General features: G+C 44.1%; 1 protein-coding gene across 3 annotated transcripts in view; it reads right to left on the reverse strand.

Moving 5' to 3' along the window:
- HPSE (heparanase) overlaps positions 1 to 26,202 on the reverse strand; it is a 34,050-nt gene extending 7,848 nt beyond the window's left edge. Inside the window, exons 1-10 of one of the 3 annotated variants that reach the window (XM_088445009.1) lie at positions 26,097 to 26,202; positions 24,857 to 25,072; positions 20,042 to 20,187; positions 16,052 to 16,180; positions 14,967 to 15,140; positions 14,489 to 14,660; positions 10,579 to 10,626; positions 5,356 to 5,449; positions 2,167 to 2,273; positions 1,716 to 1,830 (exon numbers count right to left, since the gene is read on the reverse strand). In XM_088445009.1, coding sequence (XP_088301135.1) covers positions 1,716 to 1,830; positions 2,167 to 2,273; positions 5,356 to 5,449; positions 10,579 to 10,626; positions 14,489 to 14,660; positions 14,967 to 15,140; positions 16,052 to 16,180; positions 20,042 to 20,187; positions 24,857 to 25,050 — 1,179 coding nt within the window. In that variant the 5' untranslated portion in view covers positions 25,051 to 25,072; positions 26,097 to 26,202. Of the gene's footprint in view, positions 1 to 1,715; positions 1,831 to 2,166; positions 2,274 to 5,355; positions 5,450 to 10,578; positions 10,627 to 14,488; positions 14,661 to 14,966; positions 15,141 to 16,051; positions 16,181 to 20,041; positions 20,188 to 24,856; positions 25,073 to 25,333; positions 25,379 to 26,096 lie in introns of those variants that run through there. The other 2 variants (XM_088445010.1, XM_088445011.1) reach the window with 2 other exon arrangements.
- Between the last annotated feature and the right edge of the window lie 270 nt (positions 26,203 to 26,472).

The following is a 26,472-nucleotide window of genomic DNA, read 5'->3' on the forward strand; positions in this document are numbered from 1 at the left end:
CCTCCTCACCCTGCAGGGAACTCACAGGACAGAACAGCAGGAAACACACAAAAAATAGAGAAACTTTTAAGCTAGGTAAACTATTTACAGAAGATCTACTGAATATATGGTGGGCACTAAGTGTCCACAACTGGACTAGAGAAAAAGATTTAACGGAAGTATAACAGCCCTACTTTCTCTTTCATAAATTGGGTGAACTGGCCCCACAAGATAAGTTGAGACAATGGATAGGACAGATTATTGAAGATTAGGGCAACCACATAGTGGTGAAACCTCACACCCCTGATAAACCTTGGGCTTTTAGGGCCTGCTTCAGCAGAGGCATACTTACCTACCCTCCCAATTTGGTTGGGAGCCTCCCGAAAATCGGGTGCCGCTTCCGACCTCCCGGGAAGGCAGGCAAGTCTCCCGGCTGCCGCCGACCCCTCCTGGCCCACCCCAATTGTTTGTAAAACCCCCGGCCGCAAAGGGGGGCGGTGACGCGATTCGCGTCATTTTGGCACCACCCCCTGCATCACACTGCCTGTAATATCGGCAGTGTGTAGCGGGGGCGGGGCCAAAATGACGCAGTCACGTGGCTCCGCCCACAAAATGTGTCATCCAGCCGCCCCCTTTTGCTGGCCACGCCCCCCAGTAATGCCGATCTGGCTGCTCCCTCCCGGAAGGGGCAGCCAGATAGTCGGCAAGTATGAGCAGAGGACGCTCACAAGCAGCTTTGCAATTCCTTCCTTGCTAATATGGTAATGCAGAAGGAGGTGTCACGCCTCCTGCATACATTACTGATCCGAGCTGCATGATCCTCGGCTCGCTGAGTGACCATGGGGTCACGCAAGCCAGCCGCTGGAGATGCTGAAAAGAGGCCAGGAAATCTCCGTCAGCTGACTGAGATCCTGGCCTCTTCCCTCCCCGCCAATGGTGGCCGTTGCTGCCCCTTCCACACTCGGAAATGGTAGCAGACTGTCAATCACTGAAAGTCTGCTGCCGAACTCCGTCCATGTACGCAGACCTGTTCTGCACTTGCTTGCACTGCTGAATTAGGCCCTTAAACAAAAGTTTTACAGGCCTGGGCTGTTCCAACAGGTAACTTGTTACTACCACACCTGTGATGTTTGCTTTCTTTTGTTTCTTCATGATTTCTTTATTCCTGAGAGCACCTCCCAACGTAAGAACTACAGTTAATTAATTGAAATAAGATTGGGAAGGATAATCAATACAAGAGAGGTTTTGTGCGGATAGTTTTCTACAACTATATGTTTACCGAAAGAGAGGCCATCAATTTCTAAAAACTCTCTTCAACTGCTACCAACCATTGGAGAACTCTTCCAGAGTGTAGCTGTCAACTTACAAAGATCTCTTAGTTGGAACAGCAAGACAGCAAGACAAGCTAAAAGCTAAAAGTTATGCAACCCAATATCCAGAGGTAATAGGCTGGTCTGAAATAAATACTTCCATAAAGACTGCCACACTGACAATGAATAATGTAAAATGACTGGCATCAGTTAGGCATGCCTCTTTTTCATGGTTGCTAATAATAGGAAGAGGAGGAAAAGTGCCATGCTGTCATAAACCCAAACTGAAATATAGCCTTTGTTGGAGCCACAGGTATCATGTTACCAGTCACTCACATCCCCCCTATGAACTGCATACATTCTATGCACACCTACAATCAGAACTGCTAAAATGATTAAATCAGCAGGGCCAAGCCATAGACTCACAGGTAGAGGTTCAAAATCAGAATCCACCAAGTTATATGATCCTGCCCCAAAAAGTGCCTGCCTCATCACAACATCGATTCCCAGTCTTGCAGACATTCCCAGTTTGTCTAGCCACCTGTTTGAAACAAAAAAAATAGCGTATACTGTAAAGGTATTAGTAGGAAACATTTATTAGAATCAGCTTTGTAAAACAACTCGCAAAAGCTTCACAGCAAAGCTCATTTAAGAATTAGAGCTCTATGTATATTCCAACAGTACTAAAAAGCAAATGAAGCATAAACTCCTCTAATGAAATACCTCTCCATCTATGTACTCTGGCTGTTAATACATACAAACACCCCGGCTGCCTCCAATAACTTTGATTGCATTAGTGAACATTACATTCTATTTTACAGTTTCATATCACTTCTAAATCACCATCTTCTGTATGCATGTAAAATGTATAGCTTACATAAAGCCATCAATGTATGTATTCGATAACCCCGGGGATCCACCTCCATATGCAGAACTGGTTTCGCCCAACCAGACTAATTTTCCTGGAACAATTTCATTAACTATCTAAAGAGAATAGAGAGAAAAATGTATGCATGTTATTATAAAAATAATATAAAGCTGTTGTACACAATTCCCATTAGTACTGTATTTATAAATGGGAAAGGAGGGACACAGTACTTCATAGGTAGGGACACTCTATTGGGTACAATGGTAGATTAAAATGTCAACTGAGTTATTGAGACTTACATAACAAATAGACATAACAAAAATTCTACTTCTAATAGAACTAAGGATAATTTTGGATGCCTTCTACTTGATAGGAGGCATTTGTTTGTCCATCGGTGGCTGAGATCAGTTTATTAGCTGGCTTTAATTCAGATTCCATATACCTACTTAAAGCACAGTCCAAGGTGATAATGGTTGTTTGAATTAAATATCAATATACAGAGAGACAAAATAAGTCATGGTTTAAAATAGTCCTCTTTGCAGATCTGTTTAGAATGTAATTAAAGCAAAGTTTGATATCTTATATTTAAAATCCAGACAAAATGAAGATTGTTGAATGTGCTTTAATTGCTCAGAGTGAAGCAGTTTGCTTTGGATGGCTTCTCACACCAGAATACTGCTGCCTGCTCACGTAGGAGGCCATACTCAGATGGAGAACTGTACCTGTCATAGGCTGGGTGCAAGTTCTAAAGGTGCGTCTAAAGACGCAACAAGTGGTATGTTAGCATCAACGGACGCTGACAGTGAGCGTCTCAGTCTTTGTATAAGCTTTGTATCAAGATGCAAACGCGATTGCGGCAAAAGATGCGGCCTCATCCTTCTCAGAATCAGGTCCAATGTGCAGGATATAGGAGGATGAAGGTTGGGCAACACTTGAAGGAAAGCTGATTTAAGAAGCCACAGCTCATTGTACATGTGTAATGGGCAAACCAAATCCCTTTCTAAATCCACTTGACATAGCAAACCTGGGAGGAGTATGCCACTGAAACAATAGGCAAGACAAGCCAGGTTTCTTTATGGTATAAAGCGCAGTCTTCCTGAGGTTGAGCAAACATTACGTTTAAATATCCTGCACTTTTTTTTACAGCCCATAGTCTGTAACTGCAGTCTGTGCGTCTTAACGCCATTTCAGAGGCGTGCAGAATTAAGATGCAGCGTCATAATACACGTCACATAGCTGAATTACACACTGAAGCACTCGCAGTGCTTGCGGTAGGGTATGGCCAGCCTCAAGTGCTGCGTATGGGTCCGATGGTACTTGATGTTACCGATTGTTACAAGCACTTCCTGGAGATGACGTTTATCACTAAGGTAAAATGGGCATCTTAAGACAGGCTGGTGGGAGTGCTAATGCCTTGCTGTGCGATCGCGGGATTTGCATACTTTGGCAGCTGACGGCTGCGAGCGAACGCATCTAGCGAGCAGGTCTGAATCAGGCCCAGAGTTCACACATGCACACAAGCACAGCAGTGACATCACCCCGTTGGCGCTTTACTGTGCAGAAGAAGACAGCACAAAAGTATACTCCTCTTCAACACTGTATCCCCAAATTCAGTTGCAGCAAAGCACCATCTTGGCTGCCCTCTCCTGTGGTGTAGTATGGGTCCATCTTGGTATCCTGTGGAAGCTGCTTGGGGCCTATCCTGACAGAGTAGGATCAAAGTGTCAAGATTCTGAGTGACCACTGTTAATCGCTTTTGTAGCTGAAAAGCTATTGTGTGGAATGCACCTCATGGAGAATTAGCTTATTTGTACTGCCAGCAGCCCACATTTTAGTTGCTATTTTTGAATGCACTGCAGCTGAGTTACGGGAATTAAGCAACCGCACTGACTCATCAGTACCAAACAACTGATCAGCCACAAAGGGAGAACTAAAAGATGTACAGTAATCATTTCAATGTTTCCAACTGCAGGAAGCTGAAGTGTTATAAGCATTGTGTCACACTACACAACAAGCCTCTGATGCTGACAGTCAGAGCCATAACTAGACTTATTGGTGCCCTGTGCCAGAAAGAGCATTGGCGTAACCCCCCCCCCCCAATTTTTTAAATAGGACATAAGATAGTGCACCTAAAAAATGGCCATGGCCTCATGGGGAAGGGCCAGGGAAGGGATTCCCGTTAGCGGCAGCCCGACAAGTGCAGAGTTAGAAGCAGCGGAAGCCCGACAGCGCTGGCAATCCCGATCATGGATAGGTAAGTATGTACTACCCTAACCCCCCCTAACCCTAACTTCCCCCCCAAGTGCCTGACCCTAATCCCCCCTCTAAGTGCCTAACTCTAACCACCCCCTTCCCCGCTGCCTAAACCTAAGTCCCCCGGGGGGGTGCCTAACCCTGTCCCCCCCGGGGGTGCCTAACCCTAACCCTCCCTCCCCCTAGCCTAACCCTAACCCTCCCGGGGGGTGCCTAACCCTAACCCTCCCGGGGGGGTGCCTAACCCTAAGCCCCCCCGGGAGCCCTAAACCTAACCCTCCCCCCCCCCCCGCAGCTGTCGGCTCGCGGCGCCCGGCATCACTACGATCGGGATGCCGGGCGCCGGTCTCCCAGCGTCGGGGAAATGCAGGCGTCTACATCTAGACGCCCGGCATTTCACCCTTGCCGGGATATGACAGTCGGGAGGCCGGCTGCCGGTATTTAGGCAGTCGGCTTCCCGATTGCTTCCCCAGGGAAGAGATAGGGATAGCTAGGAGATGCTGGGGATAAAAGAAGAGGAAGCTACAAGTGAGAATGATAATAAACAGGAAAATTGACAGGCCCAAACAGTGCCCCCTGTCCTGCGGTGCCCTGTGCCATGGCACAGGTTGCACTACCCTAGTTACGGCCCTGCTGACAGTGCATACATTCAGCTGTCAACGCTTTGTCTGAAATAATCTTCAGTAAGTAGGTGGGTGAGTAAATAAGGGGTAGTGCAATGGGAAATTTGTTGTGGCTCAGAGATCCATGGACTGTCAAGGGGGCGTGTGCGCCCTTCTATAACTCGGAGGACTGTCACCGCCAGTGGTAGACTCATGTGTACAGTGTCCAGCAACTGCGCTAGACGGAACACCATACAGGATAATGTAATGGATTATGTAGAATACTGGTATACCTGTATTCTAGAACACAAAGTAGTATATAAACAAGAAGTAGAATACATACCTTTACCACAGTCTCTATTTCTGAAGCCAAAGTGTCCAAGATATCAGGGCTCAGAAAAGCTTCTTTAGAAGCTGTGCGCCCATCAACATAATAGCTGTTTGTTGCAAGGAGAATAATGTATTAATGAATGCAGCATATAAAAGCATAATGTACTAAATATAACAAATCCAGTATAATATATCAGGTTTTACCAAACATTTTATCAGTGATGACAAACTTAAATATTGGTCTACCCATTAGCCACCATGGTGCCTCATACCAATGTTAATGAGTGCCTTTCCCTCTTGTAGCGATAATGCAGGTCTGTAGTATAGTGACTTTTATACAAATTTGTCATGTTACAGGATTATTCAAGGAGCTACTGTAGGTAACCACTGACTTTTCACTGGATATGTGGGGAGCACAGACTGACAACCACTGACTGTAAAATGGACAACATAGGTTAAATACTGCTTAATTTTAACACTCCAGCCCAGTTTTACAGTGCCTCACCCACACATATTTAAATATGATAGCTCAGATTGATTCCTCATGATTTAAAACTACCAAGAGCAATATATTAATGTAGGTTACTCACCTTTAGACATTTATTTGTACCTTCCCATGTGTAATCATCACTGATATGTTCTGTGCAGTACTTTTACCTCAATACATAGTTATTTACAGAAGTCTCGACATACAGTTCACCAATTCTCAAATTGCAGGGTTCGTGGTGCGCCGAATGGGGCTATTTGGTGCGCCATGGACCTTGCAATTTAGAGGTGCCAAATTATTTTTTTCCTTAAAATATGCATCTTAATGCTACTTTATATAAATTCCTTTGAGGCAAAAAACCATTTATCCTAAGGGGTAACTTTACTAAGATTCGAGATGGTCCCGATTTTCAAAGTGATTTATCTCGCTGGTACTTGCCAAAACTCGGGGGATTTAATCCCTTTTTTTATTCCAAATTTACCAACAGGCGATTTGAGGCTAAACGACTTTGCCGATGGTGAAACGAGATATCTCTCCAGAGTAACTTGTTTTGCAGGAGATTGAAGTGTTTTCTCTCTGCAAATCTCTCCCGAGCTAGCAGCCTGCACATATCAGTGAGATATGTGCTTGCTGTTTGTGTATGAAGACTTGTAAAAAAAGAGATAAATGTTTTATTAAAAAAATTACGTGAACTCAGTAATCCAGGTGTTTGTGGCGAAAGATTGGAATAATCCAGTAGATGACCTTCTTTCCAAACCTCCAATACTCAAGAAAGCTATTTCTAATTATTATCAATATTTTAAAATATCTCTGGATCACGCGTCCAATGGTAGGGGACTTTCGCAGTGGGTTCAAAAATTTCCCTAGTATACAGTTGAAGAGTTATTGACTGCCCTAAATTATTCTTGTAAATCTTTAACATCAACAATATATGTGGAGATGTTTCTAAACATTTTTCACAGAGCCTATTTGTCTCCGCATAGAAGTTTTCTAATGGGACGTTCGGCTTCTCATTCCTGTTATAGGTGCGGAGAAGATAATGCGGATTTATATCATTGCTTTTGGTCGTGCCCTATAGTCCGAGGATTTTGGTAACGGGAGACTGATGCCACAGCCAGGGTCGCCCTTTCAACGGGCCCCCCAGCCGCAGCATCAGCCCTGACCGCTAGTCAGCCCAGGCCAGGGATCCCTGGGGAGTTGGGGACCCCCCCAATAAAGGGGCCACCCCCTCCAGTGCACCCCTGGCCTAGGCTGATAGCCATGGGCTATCCTCGCCAGCCCTGGGCAGTGGGTGGCAGGTTGATAGTGTCTGTGTATTGTGTAAAAATTAGAAAATTTCACATTGTCTATACAGTGGAACTACAGGTCCCAGCAAGTCTCTCCCGCATGTTGGTACTTGGAGAACCACAAGTACCAGCATGCGGGGCATTAAGGGCTCAATGGTACGTGTAGTTCACCTGTAAAGAAATGTGTAAATAAAACACAACACACTCGGTGAAAATTTTTTTTCTTATTACATACATACATACATACATACTCACCTGATACCAGATGTTCATGTCCCCTTGTCAACGTACAGTGGGCCTGATTCAGACCCGCTCGCGAGCTCAGAGCGCTCGCAAGCGGGTCGATGTTGGCCCAGTGTGCATGCGCACGCCGGAGCTGGCTCCGTCGTGTGCATGCACGAGACCCGGATAGCGACGGGCAAGCCATCGCTCCTGGTCTCGTACCAAAGGGGGCGTGCTGTCGAGTGACAGCACACCCCCTTTGGTGGGCGTGCCGCAGGCGTGGCTGCCCAGACGGAGGCGTTCCCATGGGAACGTCTACCGTCTGGGGCCGGCCCCACTGACATCACAAGTGATGTCAGTGGGAGTGCTCTCGGCTCTGATAGAGCTGAAAGCACTCCAGGGTTTGCGGCAATGAGACCCTACCACAAGGGTCTCGTCGCAAGCCCGATGGTCGTGATGGTCTTAACCATCGCGACCATCTTCCTGGCCGCTCGCTATAGCTGTGGGTGGTCACCCACAGCTATACGAGCGGCCAGGAGGCCGCTCTAAAAATTAAGAAGGACGGCCCTGATTCAGAGCGAGCGCTCTGTCAGAGCGTCCGGCTCTGAATCAGGGCCAGTATCCAATGGAAGTACCTGTAAAAAAGAGCTCCAATACTCGCCTTTTGTCCCACGAAGTTCTCCGCAGTAATCCATAGGGGCCCATATACTCTGTATCAACACGCATCAGCATGTTGATACAGTAACAATAATGAGAACTCAGAGCTTGAGCTCTCATTATTGCCGGGACGTCAGCCAATCAGCGGTGGCTAACATTAGCGGCCACTCATTGGATGGGACCCATGTGGAGTAGCCGCTCATTGGCTAAGTCCATGTGGGTCCCAGCTAATGTAAGCCGCCGCTCATACGTGTTGATACAGAGTATCCGGGCCCCTCTGTATTACTGCGGAGAACTTCGTGGGACAAAAGGTGAGTATTGGAGCTTTTTTTACAGGTACTTCCATTGGATACAGGGTCTCATGGTCCCTAAATGCGCATGCGCACGACGGAGGGAGCTCAGTCATGCGCATGCGCGAGACCCGCATAGTGACAGCCAAGCTGTCGCTCCGGGTCTCGCACCAAAGGGGGCGTGCTGTCGATGGTGAGTGACAGCACGCCCCCTTTGGTGGGCGTGCCGGGGGCATGGCTGCCAGACGGAGGCGTTCCCATGGGAACGCCTACCGTCTGGGGCCGGCCCCACTGACATCACTAGTGATGTCAGTGGGAGTGATTTTGGCTCTGATAGAGCCAAAATCACTCCAGGGCTTGCGGCAGCGACACCCTACCGCAGGGTCTCGTCGCAAGCCCGATGGTCGTGATGGTCTTGACCATCGTGACCATCATCATGGACGCTCACATAAGCTGTGGGTGGTAACCCACAGTTATGCGAGCGTCCAAAAGGCCGCTCCAAATTTAAATAGGACGGCCCTGATTCAGAGCAAGCGCTCTGGTCAGAGCATCCGACTCTGAATCAGGGCCACTGTACGTTGACAAGTGGATGTGAACATCTGGGACCAGGTGTGTATGTATGTATGTATGTATGTATGTATGTATGTATGTATGTATGTAATAAAATTTTATTTTCACGGTGTGTGTTGTGTTTTATTTACACATTTCTTTACAGATGAACTACACGTACCATTGAGCCCTTAATGCCCCGCATGCTGGTACTTGTGGTTCTCCAAGTACCAGTATGCGGGGAGGCTTGCTGGGACCTGTAGTTCCACTGTATAGACAACATAAAATATTTACACAATACACAGACACTATCAACCCGCCACCCACCGTCCAGGGGTGGCGGGGATAGCCCCGGGCTATCAGCCTAGGCTAGGGGTGCCCTGGAGAGGGTGACCCCTTTATTGGGGGGGTCCCCAGCTCCCCAGGAATCCCTGGCCTGGGCTGACTAACGGTCAGGGCTGATGCTGCGGCTGGGGGGACCGGTGAAAGGGCACCCCTGGCTGTGGCATCAGTCACCCTGTAGAAAGGGTCCAGGGCTGGTTTTAAATATACGGAGTACCTCACGTAAATTTTTTTTCTCCGTGTATTTAAAACCAGCTCTGTCCCTGCTGCCTGGTGCTGGTTCTTAAATTACAGTGGAACCCTACACATTTTGTTCCCTGTAATGTTAAGAACCAGGACTAGCTGGCAAGTCCAGGGCTGGTTAGTGTTTTTGGGGGGAACCTCACATAATTAACCATTGACAGAAAGAAACATACACAAATCACAATAATTTGTGTATGTTTCTGACCATCTCGCAGCTCAGGGGGTTGAGAATTTGAAAAGTGATTTTGACAGAGTGTTTGCTCCTATCTCACCCGAGCTTGTCATCCTGATTCTTGGTAAATTTGAGATATGTATGTTTTAGGTGAAAAGTTCTTCCAATTTGGCCCGATGGCGATTTGATTTGAGATTGCCATCTCACCAGAGTTTTACGAGTGAGATGATAGAAATCTCTCTCTAACTCACCCGACTTTACCTTTAGTAAATTTGCAAGCAGGAAAAAAATGAATAAATCACCCAAGATGGTCATCTCAATTCTTAGTAAATTTACCCCCAAGTATGTAATCTGGGAAAAAAGGTAAAATACAGAGGTCTAATATGAGTGACTCGCACCATGCATTGTTATGCCTAATCTACTACTTTATACCAATTCTACTAAATACTAATCCTAAGTAGTTATAACATTATTAGCTACTTAGTACACTATTAGCAAAATAAGACGCAAACTTCAGGAAAAAGTACTCAAGCAAGGGAATTGCTACCATTGTCAAAGTGTTTAAATTTTGCCAGGCCTCTGATGTCATGTGGTGCAAAAAGTATGGGTGTATGAGGGACACATATGTATCTTGCTTCTGACATAATACAGAGCAGCTCTATTTTAAGCATTGGATACACAAGGGGTATATTTACTAAAGTGCAGGTTTTTAGGTTTGGAGTTGTTGCCCCTAGCAACCAATCAGATTGTACTTATCATTTATCTAGCACATACTAGAAGATAATAGCTAGATTCTGATTGGTAGCTATGGACAACAACTCCAATTCTAAAAACCCACACTTTAATAATTATACCCCTTATAGTCTTGGTAAAAAAAACACAGAAGGTAGTCAGATAGCTAAACATTTACAAACAATACAGCAAAGCATGTACAAATAAAATAATTATCAAATTAAATGTAGAATTGAATAGCTCTGTTTTGACTTACTGGTGCCAAGTCACTGAATTGATAGCTTTACCTCCTGCTTCTAAAAACCTGGAAATAAATAAAATATATATGTGTTAATTTTAAAACAAAACTCCTTTCTTTTTTTTTTTTTTTACATAATTAGTAAGATGAGAGACAAACCAAAAGCGACCTACACAGAGGTCTCGACATATAAACACTCAATATTGTAGAAATAAGTAAATGCACAATACATCAATAATAAACCAGAGTGCAGCAAAACAGTCTCACCTAATTTTCTTTATATTGAGAAAAAAGAGAAAAAGAGAAAAAGAGAAAACGGAAAGGGAAAAAAAAAAAAAAATCGAGAAGAAAAAGAGAAAGGAAAAGCAACAGAAGAGAGGGAAAAAAGGATATTGGGGAATGAGGGAAGGGGCGAGACCCGACTGGACTGAGCATGGCTATAACAAGATAGCTCAAATACTAGAAACTCGGATGAGATACCTATCATCAGGTATTCATAGAAATGCTGGAGGGACCTGAAAATAAGAGGTCCAGGATTCCCAGACCTTAATGAAGTTTGTGGAGGAGCCCTTCAGTATGCTAGTGATGTGTTCCATGGAGTGGACATGCCATATTTTGGCTATAATCAGGCCCATACTAGGTGTTTCAGGATTCTTCCATGCTGAAGCAATAACGCATCTTGCTGCCAAAACCAACTGTGTAAATAGTTTATTTTGGTGAGGAGAAGCCCCAAGGATGCCTATAGGAAGTAGAAAATATCTAGGGCTAAAAAGGGACCTGAATACTTAAGATGGAATTGGCCAATATACACAATTCCTTCCAAAGGGGAACTAATTTCGAGCAGCTCCACCAAATATGTAGGAACGTCCCATCTGTCATGCAACAGCGCCAACACAAAGGGGAAGTCCCAGGGTACATTTTGTTAAGACGAGTAGGAACATAATACCACCTAAAAAATAACTTGTATGCATTTTCTTTTATGCGAACACATATTGAGCTTTTGACCAAGTTAGATTAGATATCGGTCCAGTCATCATTGTCTAAGGTTTCTCCCAAGTCAGTCTCCCAGGCCCTTTCATGAGAGTCTCGAATGTCCAGTGATGGGGGCAAGAGCAAGTTGTATAATGTGGAGATGAGTCCTTTAGGGGATGCCATATGAAGGGCCAGGCCCTCCAACGTGGTGAGGAACCTATGGGTAAGTTGGGACACTAATGTCGAGTGAAAGTGTCGCATTTGCAAGTATTGGAAAAAGAAGGTATGAGGAATGGAAAGTTTGGCCTGTATATCCGAAAATGTGGGGAAGGACGAGGTCTGCATAATACCATTTAGCAATCTAATTCCACCATTCTTCCAATGCACCAAGGCGGAGGAAAGACAGCCCTGACGGAAAAGTGGATTGTCAAACAACGGAATAAGAGTGCTAGGATGTGGGGCAATACTGTTTTGGCGGTTAACCGTATCCCAAATATCTAAAGAATGAGAAATCACAGGATGATGCAGGGCAGCCCCAGGGCTGGCCGTTCTGGGAAGCCACAATAACGAAGAAATTAAATGTAGTTTAAGTACATCAGTTTCTATCATGACCCATACCCTCTCAGACTTAGGTCCAGTCACAAAACTCCTTTCTTATTATATATGTAATTAGATTGGTCAAAACATTGGATGCAGATCTTAAGGACGCTGCTAAAACTGAAATATAATTTCCCTTATTAAAGCAATAAAAGGTATTTGTATGAGGTGAATATTATAATAATGCAATAATCAGACATGAATTTCATCTAATAGAAATAGTCTTGCATAAATAAATTGTTAATGTTCAATAAGAATATACATACAGTATTTAAATTAGAACTAAGTGGTTAGAAGTTGATAAAAGGTTGCATATAGAAAATGCACATTATGGAAATAAATGTGTATTAAATCTTACAAAATGGCCGAATGTCAGTCCTCAAATTAATATGGTGAGGTGGGGTGAGGAACCTGATATTACCAAAACCCAAATACACCCCCAGAAAACCAAGAGCGAACAGGAGGTCGTCCAGTTTACCCCATGGTCTCAAAAAAAAAACATATTTAGCAGGAATAGGTGAAACTAGAGATCTGGTAACGGGTGGTCTCAGTATTAGCACCGTGCCAGATATTGTGTTACTGTTACTTGGAAAAAAAAATTGTATCACATATCAGCTATTAGACCACATAGCGACAAAGCGTCAAAATGTATATATACAATTCAATGGTCTGTTTGTCTGTCCGATTATACATTAGGATACCCCTGCACCAATTGGGATGAAACCAACATGAGGTTGTCCAATTTGTTCCTGGACAGGTTTTAGGGGGGGTTATGGTCCCGGTCGGACCTCCCGTTGGTGTACTCTGGGCAGAACTTTGACCCAGGGATTCTGTTCTGAGCCTTCCACTGGATGAATTTGGATGAAAACTTCAGTGTGGTAACATTGGATCCCAGAAGACATACTAGGAGGTTTAAGATTGTGCTTACCTGCTATGCCTAGATTTCTCTACGTCGCTTCTAATTGTAGGCCAGTAGGGCTCCATCACCTTCACGAGGAGAGGAGGAGGATGGTAAGGGATGAAGTAGGGAGAAGTGGAAGATGAAAGGGGGTGGCGAGATGAGGTGCAGGGCAAGAGGAAAAGTGTTTTTTGAAGGGCACAGGAGAAGGTTGGTGGTGGGGGCAATATATTTGATACCAGTGATGTCTGGATATGGGAGAGCAGGGAGGGCTGCAACTGTATGGTCACAGGACATTGAAGACAGCACCTAGGGGATGCAGGGCAGGGAGGGATGGACTAACAGTCCACCAGCTGATTGAAGATCTCTTGGTGAAGAGACCATTCTCTTGGGTGGACGTCTTGACAGCTGAGATAATTGTCCTCCCTTTTGTCCACCCCTGGAATGTTAACTGCTGACAAGGTTGGAAGAAACCTCTCTGCCTATATGATGATCTTGCCAGCTTCTCACATGGCTTGGCGGCTTTTTTTTCCACCCTGATGATTTATATAGGTGACGGCCATCGCGATGTCTGTGCGGAATTTGACTGGCAGACCATGGAGAAGGGGGGACATGTCTAACACAAGGTCCTGTAGATAACCCGAAGTTCCAAAATGCTTATTGGAAGACAATATTTCCTGTTTGTACAGTAGCCCTGAAATGTAACTTTTTGAGTGACTGCCCCCCCAGCCCCTGAGGTTGGCATCCATGATGAGGAAACAGGATTAGCCAATCTTTGTTCAAGTGAGACACTTGAAGCCACCATAGCAGAAAGTTGTGAGCCTCTGGTCATAACGAGAACATCTGAGACTTGATCTAAAGGGGAGAGCCGGTCCGGGTTCTGGGCTGCCCTGAAAAAAGTTAACCATTTAGTGGCCAGTCTCCTCCAGCACAGCTATACCCCATGGTCTAAGCTCTGATGCCCCCAAGGCTGAAGGAGAAATAGTAACTGCAAAACAGGACTGGACTAAGTAGCTCATACTATAAGCTTGTCCATCTATTCTTTCTGAGGCATTATCGTTATATGAAAGCTAAAGCCACAAGAGCAACAATTTCCAACATAAGTAAAAGCACTGCTCCAAAACCTTTAAATCCCATACATTAGAGGTTCCCAAAACTCTGCCATTACAGTCAGGGTTTTATGGGTATGCAGCTTGAGCCCAGATGGTTAAATCAAATTGACTAATTTACTAATTAAGTCAAACGTGCTTAGCATGGATATTCTTAAAACGTGGACTGTAAGTTGCGAAGTTTGTGAATCTCTGCCATACAGTACATTGTAATGTGAGGACTTATCTGAGGCACACATTTACAGGTTGCTATTCAATATATACAGTTATTTATCTAATGCAGAACACAGCTCTATGTAACATGTAACAATAAAAAGCAACAGAAGCAATGCTACATAAATTACAGTTTCACCTCCTTAACATCTTTTGTGACTGTTTCTTAGGTTGCCCAATGTCAGGACCAAAGAGACCAGAATTTTTATATCTGCGATACTTGCTGAGGAGGGTATGTAAATGGGTGAAATCCTTGCCAAGTTGAGAGCCATTGATGTACCGTCCAGACTTCTTCTTGAAACTGTTGGGCTCTGAGTAAAAACAAAACAACATAAAAGTTCTATATTTATAATATATGGGGGAAGAAAACCAAAGTGGATGGGAAGAAAAGGTTGTAATAATATAAGATATTAAATGCGATTAATGTCTAGGTATCACTCCAATGAAATATTGTAGCAGATGTTTCAATGCTTCCAGAAGATTAGAAAGAGTTCATCTATGGTTTATATGGGGACATATAACCATGGTGGCGTCACTGCTGATATTGCAGACTATGAATTCCATTCCACGCAAGAAAGGGTTTTTTAGTGGATCATCATACATATTTCACCACTTACCATTGCCTAATTCCCAGGACAGGTTATAATTCTTTGCATCACAGTAATCGATTAGTAATCTAGCATTGGAACTATTCCATTGATCATTTGCAGTCCTCAGTAAAGCATTTAGACCGAAAATGAGATGCATGTTTGAGCAGTTTGCAAATCTGTAGAGCAGGTCAATGGTGTGTTCTGTAAAAAGAAGTATACAGGAAAACATAAGGACAATAAAAGCTGTATACTATATAAAACTATATTGAGCATTTTTTGTTAAGTAGATTACTGGACAGTTTTGGTTCTTAAAATGTACATATAGGTGGTTTTATTACAGTCTTCATAAACACCACTGCCTAAATTTATTGGCATAGTACAGGGAAAATATGACAGTCTTATGCTTCTGTACAGGTTACAATTTGCCTGTGGTTGCCGCTATTCTGAGATAGTTTTGGAAGCCCCTTCATTTTGAACTTCTGTGTCATCCAAGATCTCCTGCGTACTAGGTGAAATGTCACTCTAAGTATTCTCTACCTTTCAGCCTGATTCAAAGATGTGCGCAAACCCAAATGGTTTACATACATCCGCGATGTTTGTCAATTTGTGCCTGTGCAGGGTCTGTACTGTGCATATGCAGATCTCTTTCTTGAACGATGGCTGCATGTCCCCCTTCAGCCGCAGCATGATTAATGGCTGTTTGGAGGCACAGAAGTGGTGGCCCAAAAACACAGTTTCAATGGCCCCGGCAGCATGAAAATACATAGCCATCCTAAGTAACTTGACGGTTACTCAGATAACCTATACTCACGCAGTTGATCCGAAGGCTGTGGCTACGGACGCAGCATTGGATCAGAGAAGCCGGCGGTGTGCCCATGTCTCTTCGCACCACATCCCTCATAGTACATTATGTTACTGTTTACAGACACAAGCTACTGTAGTCACGGTTCATGCTTCTATCTGTATCCCACTAAACCACCAGAATACATCTAAGCCAGCCTCTGCTGTACTTCTGAAAAGCTCTGGAACCCCTTACAAAAGAAAGATGTGCTACTTCCCATTATATGTATAAGGCCTGTGCATCTGCCATGGGACACAATGTTCTGCCTTACTTGAGATTGTAGAATTTTTGTACTTTTCATGAAAAGCCTCCTTGAGTATGATTTGTTCCATCTCAGGCCACTGAGACTTAAGCTTCTGCTGTTCAAAAGGGGAGAGTTTGGCATTTTCACACAGATTTGCTGAAAAGATAAAAATAATAATAATGTGTTCAAGTGTAGCTCTTGATACACTAACTACCATGCCAGGTATGTTATATAAAGACATTCTTACTAAAAATTTTTTAAATATGTGCATGAAAATAATAAAAAAAACAACACCACCACATTAGAACACTTTATGTTGATGGTTCACCTATAATGGAGAAAGATATTTATTATAGCTAAACCAAGATTTGTGACATTGGGGCCTATTCATCAACACTAAAATAAAATAAAAGAGACTTAACACAGGAGAAATCACTGATATCTCTTGCTAAGTTCCCCTGCATTAATTTCCACACTCCCCATACATTAGTATGGGTATATGGAAATTATGTATTTTCAGAATTTGATGGAGTTACTATTCGCCACTGTGAGGTGGCGAATAGCAGGTAACACTTACCTGTGTCAGCGTGGACAGATCCCCCGGGATCTCCCTCCGGCGCTCTGGTCAGTCCTCTGGCTCTGTCTGTTATGTGGTCATGTGTTCTCCCAGCAGAACACAATAGTTTAGAAAAAAAAAAAATTTTTTTTTTACTAAACAGTACTGTGTGCTGTTGGGAGACCACATGACAGCATAGCAGACGGAGCCGAAGGTGCTGCGCGGGCAGGTAAGTGCTGGACAGGGGGGGAGGTGAGCGGGGGGAGGAGGGGGGGCAGGTGAGCGGAGGGGGGGGGACACACAAACTTACCGCAGATGTAACAGCGCATGCGCAACACTGCTTCCAGCTGCGATAAGTTAGTGTAGAGAGGGATAACTATCTATTTCCTGAAAAGCTGTCATCGCAAAAATGACAGCTTTTCGGAATAGATAGTTATAGGGAGGACGAATGATGAATTCCTCCGGTAATTAGGTCGAACTCCATGTGGGTTCTAAACCTAATTATCTCCAGAGAAAGTTTAGTTATGATGAATAGGCCCCATTGTCGCTTATCAATTAAATCATAGAGCTAAATTCAAATATTGGTTCTGGCCAACAAATGGCTTCTTCCACTGCATACCTCATGCCACTAGTTCCCAAACAGATGATATGCAGATCTACTAGACTCAGGCAAGGCCAGTCAACAGGAGCTGGAGAGTAAATAGTTACTCAATAAAGCATGATATGAAATCACTAAAGCCTCACTCACTTAGGTGTCTCACTGCTAACTTAGAATCTGGAAGAAGCACAGTTCAGCAGCCCCTGGTGAGGTTAGTTCCAGTGGCTTTAATCAGTCTTCTGTCAAACAGTCAGATGTGCAGAGCAGGAGTCCTCGTGCTGGGCTGTGTTGTGAATAGTGATTGTTGCAGCTAAGTTTAGAGCCTTGCCTGGTTTCTGGACTTATGATGATTGGCTGTTCAGCCTTTTTAGGGATTTCCCTCTCACACTGCTTTATGGGTTGTAATCAGTCTGATCCTGTCCTAGAATTTACTTGGATACCTGCTCTGTGCTGCTTAGTGGAGCTCACTTGTCTGGGTTATTCAGAAGACCTGCCCAGGTCCATCACATTGTACCAGTTGAGGCAATCAATGCTCTACAGTTCAATCACCTGTGCTATTTAGGAGTCTGGAGCCCTGTCAGTTTGTCTTTACAGTGCAACTAATCAGGACTATTAAGAAGATCTGCTACTGTGTAAATCACATGTGATATTTGGAAGATCTGACCAACATTTCTCTACAGTGCAACTATCTGTGCTACCTGTCATCATTTGTCTATTGTGCAAATTCCTTGTGCTACTTGGAAGATCTGCACAGAATTTCTCTACTGAGCAAATTTCCTGTTCTTTGTATTTGCTGTAAGTGTTTATTTTGTACTCCTCCACAGAACAATAATTAACAAAAATAAATCTCTTTAATGTTTGCAAAGTACACTGCAGTGCAAAGCACTTCTATAAATAGGTGAACAATTGTGACATGTTTTATGTGGCTAAACAAATCATCAACTTTTTAAATTTGTACTTTGATGTTGAGATATACTCTTTTACATTCTGTTGAGAGAAGTATTTGCTTTGTACAAAATTTTATTCCATCACATTGCACTAGTTGAGGCAATCATCACAAGAAGCAAGTAAAAATTATACATTAATAAAAAATATGCTAATGGTTGCAAAGCTTACCCGAGCATAAGGACACCAACTGCTGCCTACTCATATGCATACAACGTCGCTTACCATCTTGGCCTTGGGAGCTCTTCTGACACGCAATGAAATCGCAGTGGCTAATTTATGCACGTCCATGAAACGGCATGCAACAGACAGACATGCCTGCATTTTTCAGACAACGACCCGTCACCACCCCCAAATACTGATAACCTCTCACTCACTCTGTGATGGATTCATTTGTGCATCTGTAGTCGCAATGCGATTGCTGCGCACAATCAGTGTGGCTTATACGCATGTGCGAAGGCAAACAATCGCTCGATCTGCATGCCTTTGCATCTAGCTCTGAATCAGGCCCAATGTGTGTGGTTTAATTTCCCTTTGATCTCACTCATACCACTTTCAGACAGGAAAAAGCCGAAATCCTGTTTTGTCAGTCCCTGCCTGTATCACCTTTCAGACAGAAAGGGGTATCACTAATGTGTAACTACTCCTTTCGATCCACTGCTTGATCCTGCGCTGCCATTTACTGGTTTGCTACAAGCTGCTGCATCTGAGTCTGCTCCATTCTCTCTGCAGCATTGTGCTGTGTCCAGCTTCCAGTCTGCACTTTACCAGCCTGTGTTCAAGCACTGGTCCCGGTCTGGTTCAGCTGCTATCTCCCGTCCCATTGCAGTTCAAGCCTCTGGTTTCACTCCAGGTATCCAGCAGTCCCATTCCGGTTCAAGCCTCTGATTCCACTCTGGCTAAGCTGCTGTAACCTCGGGTCCCATTCCAGTTCAAGCCTCCTTTTCCATTGTTGTTTACCTCTGGTTTCAGTGTGGTTCAAGTCTCCGGTTCTACATCTGCAACCTCCAGTCCCTATCTGGTTCAAGTGTGGTCCAAGTCTGTGAGTTATCCTTTGATTCCAGTCTGCATAGTAGTCTGAAGTTGCCTTGGCATTATATATAGCGCTTCTAGTGCCAAGTCTTCAGCCTACAGTGATCTGGACTAGAAGCAAGTCCCCTGAGTACAACTCTCCTGCTTATTGTAGGTTCAAGTGGACTTCACTTTCACTGTACTTCAGATTACCTTTCTGCTCTGCAGTTGTATTACTTATACTCCGCATCACAGCTCATGACCTACTTTAGGACTCTCTACTCACTATACCATTGGTACCACTATTAATGGTGGTTGTTGCCTTGAGGATCCTTTCTTAGAGTGTTGGGGTTTGTGCTGACTCTCTGCTTTAGCATTCACTCTGGTTGTGGACGACTGGGTACGGGATCTAGAATCCTCTTTGAGGGTTTAGGCTCCAGAGACCCAACTCTGATAATCATCCTGTAGCATGTTAGCAGTTTCCACACGGGCTACAGATTATCTGTATTACTCACTGCTCTGTTCCCCGAGTTCTCAAACACTGGTACCAGCCCCTTATCCCTATATTCATGGTTGAGTTCCACTCAATTGGTTCCAGGAATAGACTGGGAGCCTTCCAGGTGTCACTGACCTCTCTGAATGTACCAATCATTTATCACATGGGTCTCACCCATGGGCAGACCTCTGATTCAACCTGTTTTAATAATTTTGCCATATAAGATAGTGTGAGCGTGTACTTTAAATACAGAGCAACCTGCATGCCCAATTTTCTGGTAAAAAGTTGTCAATGGCTCTTAGAAGAAATATGTTTGGTCATCTAGCATTCCCGTACTGTACATTTCCTTATATTGCAGAAAGTCACCTATGCTGTGTAAATAAACACACATTATACCATTATATATGTCACCTTGTTTTGTTGGCAAGTTCCTGTAAAGATTTTCTTCCACAGAAGCATTCTTTACTGGGTCAAAGAAGAGAAAGTCTGATTTTGTTCCTCCGAATCTCAGATAAGCAGGAGATAGCCCTTTGGTTAAAGTAATTAGTTTCTGAGACCTAGCAGAAGAAATAAGGCACTGTAAATTTTCCATTTGTTTGACTAGAAATAATGTTGTGCAAATTGTTAAACTCAGAGAATGAATGCCCTCTAATAGGCACGTCCTATGATTACAGCTCTTCCGCTGACCAGTATGTTTATATATTAAGGAGGGTACACACCTAGCAGATATATCTGTAGATGATGGTCGTTCATACACACTAAATGACCATCATCTTCCAGGCAGCCACAGGTCCCGCTGGCCAGGGTCCGTCCCTATCCCCGCGGCTGCCGTTGCCTGTGTACGGGCGATCGCCAGAACGCCTGTAGACCGCCCATACACACTTGCCAATGGTCAAATATATCTGTCCGTTGGCTGTGCAGCACAGCCAATACGATATGTCTGTGAATGACGTCGTTCACAGACATATAGCTGGTACACACTGGCTGATGGGTGCCAAATATATTGGCCGACCAATTGATCGGCCAATATATCTGTCAGTGTGTACCTGGCTTTAGTTTTCTGTGACTTAATAAACACATTGAGGCAGGTATACAAAAAATAATTCTACAGATTACCAGTGTAAAAAAGTTTTGTTGCCAAAGACAACCACACGTTAGCCTTCATTTTGTAAACCTTACTTGAAAAAAAATTACAGAATGTGGTTGCTATGGGAAACATGAAAAATCACTTGTCAGCAGAATAAATCAAGAAAATCGCAGGAGGAGCTCACTTATCACTTTGCCAGGGTAGTTTCTGTGTGTATGTGCCTGCATAAGGAGGCTAGGGTATATGCATTGGAACTAAGGGGGATGTTCCTGCATAAGGTGACTAGGGTATACTCATTGGATCTAAGAGGTATGTGCCTGCATAAGGTGACTAGGGTATACTCATTGGATCTAAGAGGTATGTGCCTGCATAAGGTGGCTAGGGTATACTCATTGGATCTAAGAGGTATGTGCCTGCATAAGGTGACTAGGGTATACTCATTGGATCTAAGAGGTATGTGCCTGCATAAGGTGACTAGGGTATACTCATTGGAACTAAAGCGGTATGTGCCTGTATAAGGTGACTAGGGTATACTCATTAGAACTAAGGGGGATGTGCCTGCATAAGGTGACTAGGGTATACTCATTGGAACTAAAGCGGTATGTGCCTGCATAAGGTGGCTAGGGTACAGAGCCGTAACTAGACTTTTTGGTGCCCTGAGCCAGAAAGAGCATTGGCGCCCCCTCATTTTTCAATGCACCCAAAAAAGGGGAATGGCCTCATGGGGAAGGGCCAGAGAAGAGATAGGAGAGGCCAGGCGATGCTGGGGATGAAATAAGAGGAAGCTACAAGCAAGAATGATAATAAACAGAAATTTGACAGGCCCAAACAGCGCCCCCTGACCTGTGGTGCCCTGTGTGATGGCAACGGCCGCACTACCCTAGCTACGGCCCTGCTAGGGTATACTCATTGGAACGAAGGGGGATGCTCCTGCATAAGGTGGCTAGTGTATACTGAATGAAACTAAGTGGTATGTGCCTGCATAAGGGGGCTAGGGTATACTCATTGGAACTGAGGGGGATGTTCCTGCATAAGGTGCAGAGGAGTAGAGTGGAACCATGGCACCCGGAGAAAGTGCATGTCATAGCGTTGCCCCCCTCCCCTCCCTGTACTCAACTGTGAAGGTGGGGTGTTGCTAGCCTGTGGGGGAATACTGAAATGAAGAGAAAAACAGCAAACAGTGGCAGTATCACGATGGGCATTGAGGTCCCATTGAGGGAATAGAATGCTTCTGTGATGGACTAGTTGACATTAAGGGGTAGCTCCTTTGGCATTGCTTTATGTATAGCACCTAGGACCTGACTTATCTCCTTAGAATCATTGTTATTAATCAGTAGAGCAGATTGTATTATATATTCTGATCATTTAACTTAAATTGACAGAGTACATGTGTCAATTTGGGAGATTCCACAGGTGCACATCTTATTACTGCAATTACTGCCCCAAGCAGCTGTCACTGGAGTGGGAACACCTATGGGAAGCTCCCTTCTCAGCTATGCTCCTACTTCACAAATATACATTGCACCTATATTAATATGAGTACTATGAATCATGTCATGTTCTGTCTACCACCATTATTTCACGTCTCTTGATACAGTATTTTTTTAAAAACCTTACAAATAACATTGTGTGGTCATGCCTAGGAACACCTCATTACTTAGTTTAAACTTACCTGCCAATAAGAAAAGGAGAGGAGAGAGGTGGTGACAGAAGCCAAAAAGAATGCAGTGGACAGGGGCAAAGAGCCGATCACAGGGTAGAGGGGGGAGGGAATGAAATAGGTGAGAAGTGAATATAACCAATCTGACTGGAAGGGGAGGTGACAGTAGATGATCACAGAGGGGGGGGGGGGGAGACAACCTGGGCAGATTGAGGGAGCATGAAATCAGTGGCGTAACTAGGGTATTTGGAGCCCAGGGCAAATTTGAAAAGGGAGTGCCCCCCCCCCCCAACATCCCGCACGGGAAAAAAATGGGCGTGGTCACTTAAAAATGGGGCGTTTCAACATGACACACCCCTTTATTTTCACGCTGAACATTCCTATCCATATGCACCTTAACCCCAGTAGTGCCCCTAATACAGTCCCCCGGTATGCAGTTGTGGTCCCTCTTATGCAGGCCCATAGTAGTGCCCCTTATACAGTATCCCCAGTAGTGGTCCCCCTTATACAGCCCCCAATTAGTTCACCTTACTCAGAACCCCCAGTACTGGCCCCCCAAATGCAGTGCCCCACGTAGTGTTCCCCCTTATGCAGTGCCCCCAGTAGCAGTCCCCACAATGCAGTGCGTCCAGTAGCGGTATCCCCTTATGCAGTGCCCTTTATATGGTGCCCCCAGTAGTAGTCCCCCCCCCCTATGCAGTGCCCTTTATATAGTGCCCCCAGCAGTGTCCCCCCCCATGAAGTTTTCCCAGTAGTGGTCCCCTTATGCAGGCACCCTGTAGTGATCCCCCTATCCAGTGCCCCCTGTAGTGTCCCTTCCTATTATTGCCCCCAGTAGTGGTCCCCCGAGTGCAGTGCCTCTTGTAGTAGGCCCCTTTTATAATGCCCCCAGTGGTAGTTCCCCCCAAGTAGTAGTGCTCAGTAGAGTAGGTCCTCCCAATGGCACCCCCAGTAGTAGCCACCCCTCCCCCAGTAGAGGTCCCCCCAGTAGTAGCCACCCCCCTCCCCCGTTGTGCAGATAGGTTTAAAAAAAAAAAATATATATATATATATATATATATATATATATAAAAATATACTTACCTGAATCTCTGCTCCTGGTCCTGGTCCTGCTCCCGACGCCGCTCCCGCCCGGTTTGGCGCGCTCAGCATTATGGGACAGACGTCATGACGTCAGTCCCATTACCCACTGCAGGATCCGGACGGAAGTCCAGCTCTTGCAGTGGGTGCTGCAGCAGTCAATGAGAGTCTATCTGACTCTCATTGGCTGATGTTTAACACACGCATTGCCGCCAGCGCTGGCGGCGATACGTGTGTTATGCACAGCCTGAGCCCGCCTCCTGGCGCTATTGGGCAAGCGCTCAGGGGGAGGGAATGGGCTCAGGTGTGCAGCACAGGACCGGCGCTGGAAGCCTAGCGCCGGTCCTGTGTAAATGTGTAGCGCTGACCGCACTCATTGCGGTCGGCGCTACACTGGCTAACTAGGGCAGGCCGGTACCGTGGCAGGCGGCGCCCCCCCGTGCCGCCGGTCCATAGGCGCCCAGGGCACGCACCCCGCTCGCCCTGCCCTAGTTACGCCACTGCATGAATTGTAGAAACGGATCTCAGATCCGTAACTTATTTAGGCTATAGAGCAAAGAAACCGAGATAAAACCAACAGGCGGCCGTCATACTGTACAGCGCCCCATGAATTCCGGAACCCTGGATGGCGCCCTCTGTCCATTTTGGTGCCCGGAGTTCATGCTCCACTGAAACCACCTTAGCTACGCCCCTGATAAGGTGGCTAGGGTATACTCATTGGAACTAAGGGGGATGTTCCTGCATAAGGTGGCTATGGTCGCAGTGCTGGGATCGCAAATGCATTTGCATGTTTGCAAAGCTGCTTGTGTGAGGAGAGAGACTGTGGTCACTGAACAGTAGCAGCAGTCTCCTTGTTCTCCTTGTCCAAAATGCTGACCTGGGCCCCTCCAGCCGGCCTGGGTAAGCAGTACCCGTTCAGTCTCAGTCGGCACCCCTGGTCCTCATTGATTATAATGGGGACTGAGATCTGCATTAGGCTATTACTACATAATTCATAAAATTATGCAAAAGTGCAGTATCTACATAATTTTTTCTACATCATTTTATTAAAAAAAAGCTTGATTAATAGGCCCCATATTGTTCCATTAAACGTTACAGTTTGGCAGAGGGAGGTATGACGGTAGTTGGGAGTTTGTCAGATTCACAATTAGAAACTTAGGGGATATTCACTTACAATATCTATATAATAAATGGCAGCATAAGCTCTTTTACAATTAGAATGATCTGCAAAACATGAAGCTCTATGCTCTTTTTATTCATTGCAGGTAAAACCGACTTATGACTATTTTTCTGCATTAAACACAGTGCTTTAAAGTTTAAACCAATAGTATTCCCTCACAAGGCTTGATGTAAATGTTCATCACAATGAATAACATAGAAAGTTATTAAGCCTACTTACCGAAGGAATGAAATGTACTTGGATTCCGTAGCAAGACTGGCATCGATCGTCACAGAAAGAAATCTTGGGTTTAAGGAGAATCTTTCACTTGTGTTTAGCTGTAATTCAAGTTCCACAGTATTCTCCAGAGAGATGCTGCTGTGTGCCTTTAAAACTGCTCCAGTGAGATATACAATGCAGACAGCCAAATACATTACTCAGCTATCGTGTATTGGGCTGTAATGAGAATGAATAGAGTTGTGCTATAGCAGTATTCTGTGTACAGCCAGAAAACAGGAAGAAATCTCTTCCTCTCTAGAACATAGAGGAAATAACAACACTCATTTCTGTAAGCTTTCCGCTGGGGTTGCAAATATTTTCACTCTACAGCCCAATTAAGTTAGAGGTCAACAACAATTTCCCTTCACACTACTCACAAACATCAAAAAATGAAGAAATGAAATAAATAAGAGAAAAAAAGTCAAGCATATAATATACAGGCGGCACAACCAGTACAGGTATTATTGTCCTTCTCTGCAGTCACATGATCAGAGGCAGGTGAGGGGTGGAGGAAGCTAGTATAGAAATAACCAGCCCCACCCCAGAGAGCATACATTGCATTCAACTGGAATTGCCAGGTACAACAGAGTACAGACAGGCTTTTCTTTATATTCATGTTTAAAGTCTATTACACAATAGTTAACAGCATCCTCAGCAATAATCTGTGTACTGAGTGTCTACAGTAGATTTATAAGATAAATAAATACAAAATGGCAATTATTATTACCATTATTTTGTAGAGCAGAAAAATGTTTATACTTAGCGACATGGGGGAGATGTAGCAAACCTTTGATGGATATAAATTGTAGGATTTGATACATCTCCCCCATAGAAAGCCAAACAACCAAGCGCTAAACCTCCTAGATAGATCTATCCAACTCGTTACAATGCTTAATTAACACCACCCTACTGACAGCTTGCCCTCCACATAAAGGGGGAATACTGGATATACCCCCCAAAAAAGACAGACAAGGATATAAAAAAATATGTATTGCACTAGTCAGTCATGGGGTGTCTTTTAATTATTAATATTAACTATTAATACCATATAGTAAAATGAAAAAAAATAAAAAAAAAATATATATATATATAAAAGGAAAAAAATATATATATAATGATAATAAAAAATACAAGTACTTAAAAAATCAACATGTACCACATATATTGCATAAATGCTACATAGATATATAGCTACACTTACTATAGCACCAATCAGTTCTACTCGGTAGAGAAAAATGGCATAAAAAATGAATAACAGATCAGAGTGTTCAAGTGTAACTCCATTTGAAGAAGATTTTGCAATTTGTATCCTTTTTTGGGTAAGAAAAGGGCATATAGCACTGTCTCAATATATTTGTAAGTGTCCTCAGCAAAAAAGTATAATTGATACGTTGCTTTTATACAGCAGTCCTAATAAGAGGATGTATAAATTATTATGGTTTGGAGGTAATAAGGCTGTGGAATTTGTTAGGTGTGGGTTGCAGGGAGAGTTTTAAACAGCATGCATGTATTACATATTAACGTCTCAAATACTCTATTCTCAATGGTATCCCTTGAATATAAAACCAAGTCTTTTA

Source organism: Taudactylus pleione, unplaced genomic scaffold (assembly GCF_031769625.1).
Source record: "Taudactylus pleione unplaced genomic scaffold, aTauple2 ptg000376l, whole genome shotgun sequence".
NCBI classification, from domain to species: domain Eukaryota; kingdom Metazoa; phylum Chordata; class Amphibia; order Anura; family Myobatrachidae; genus Taudactylus; species Taudactylus pleione.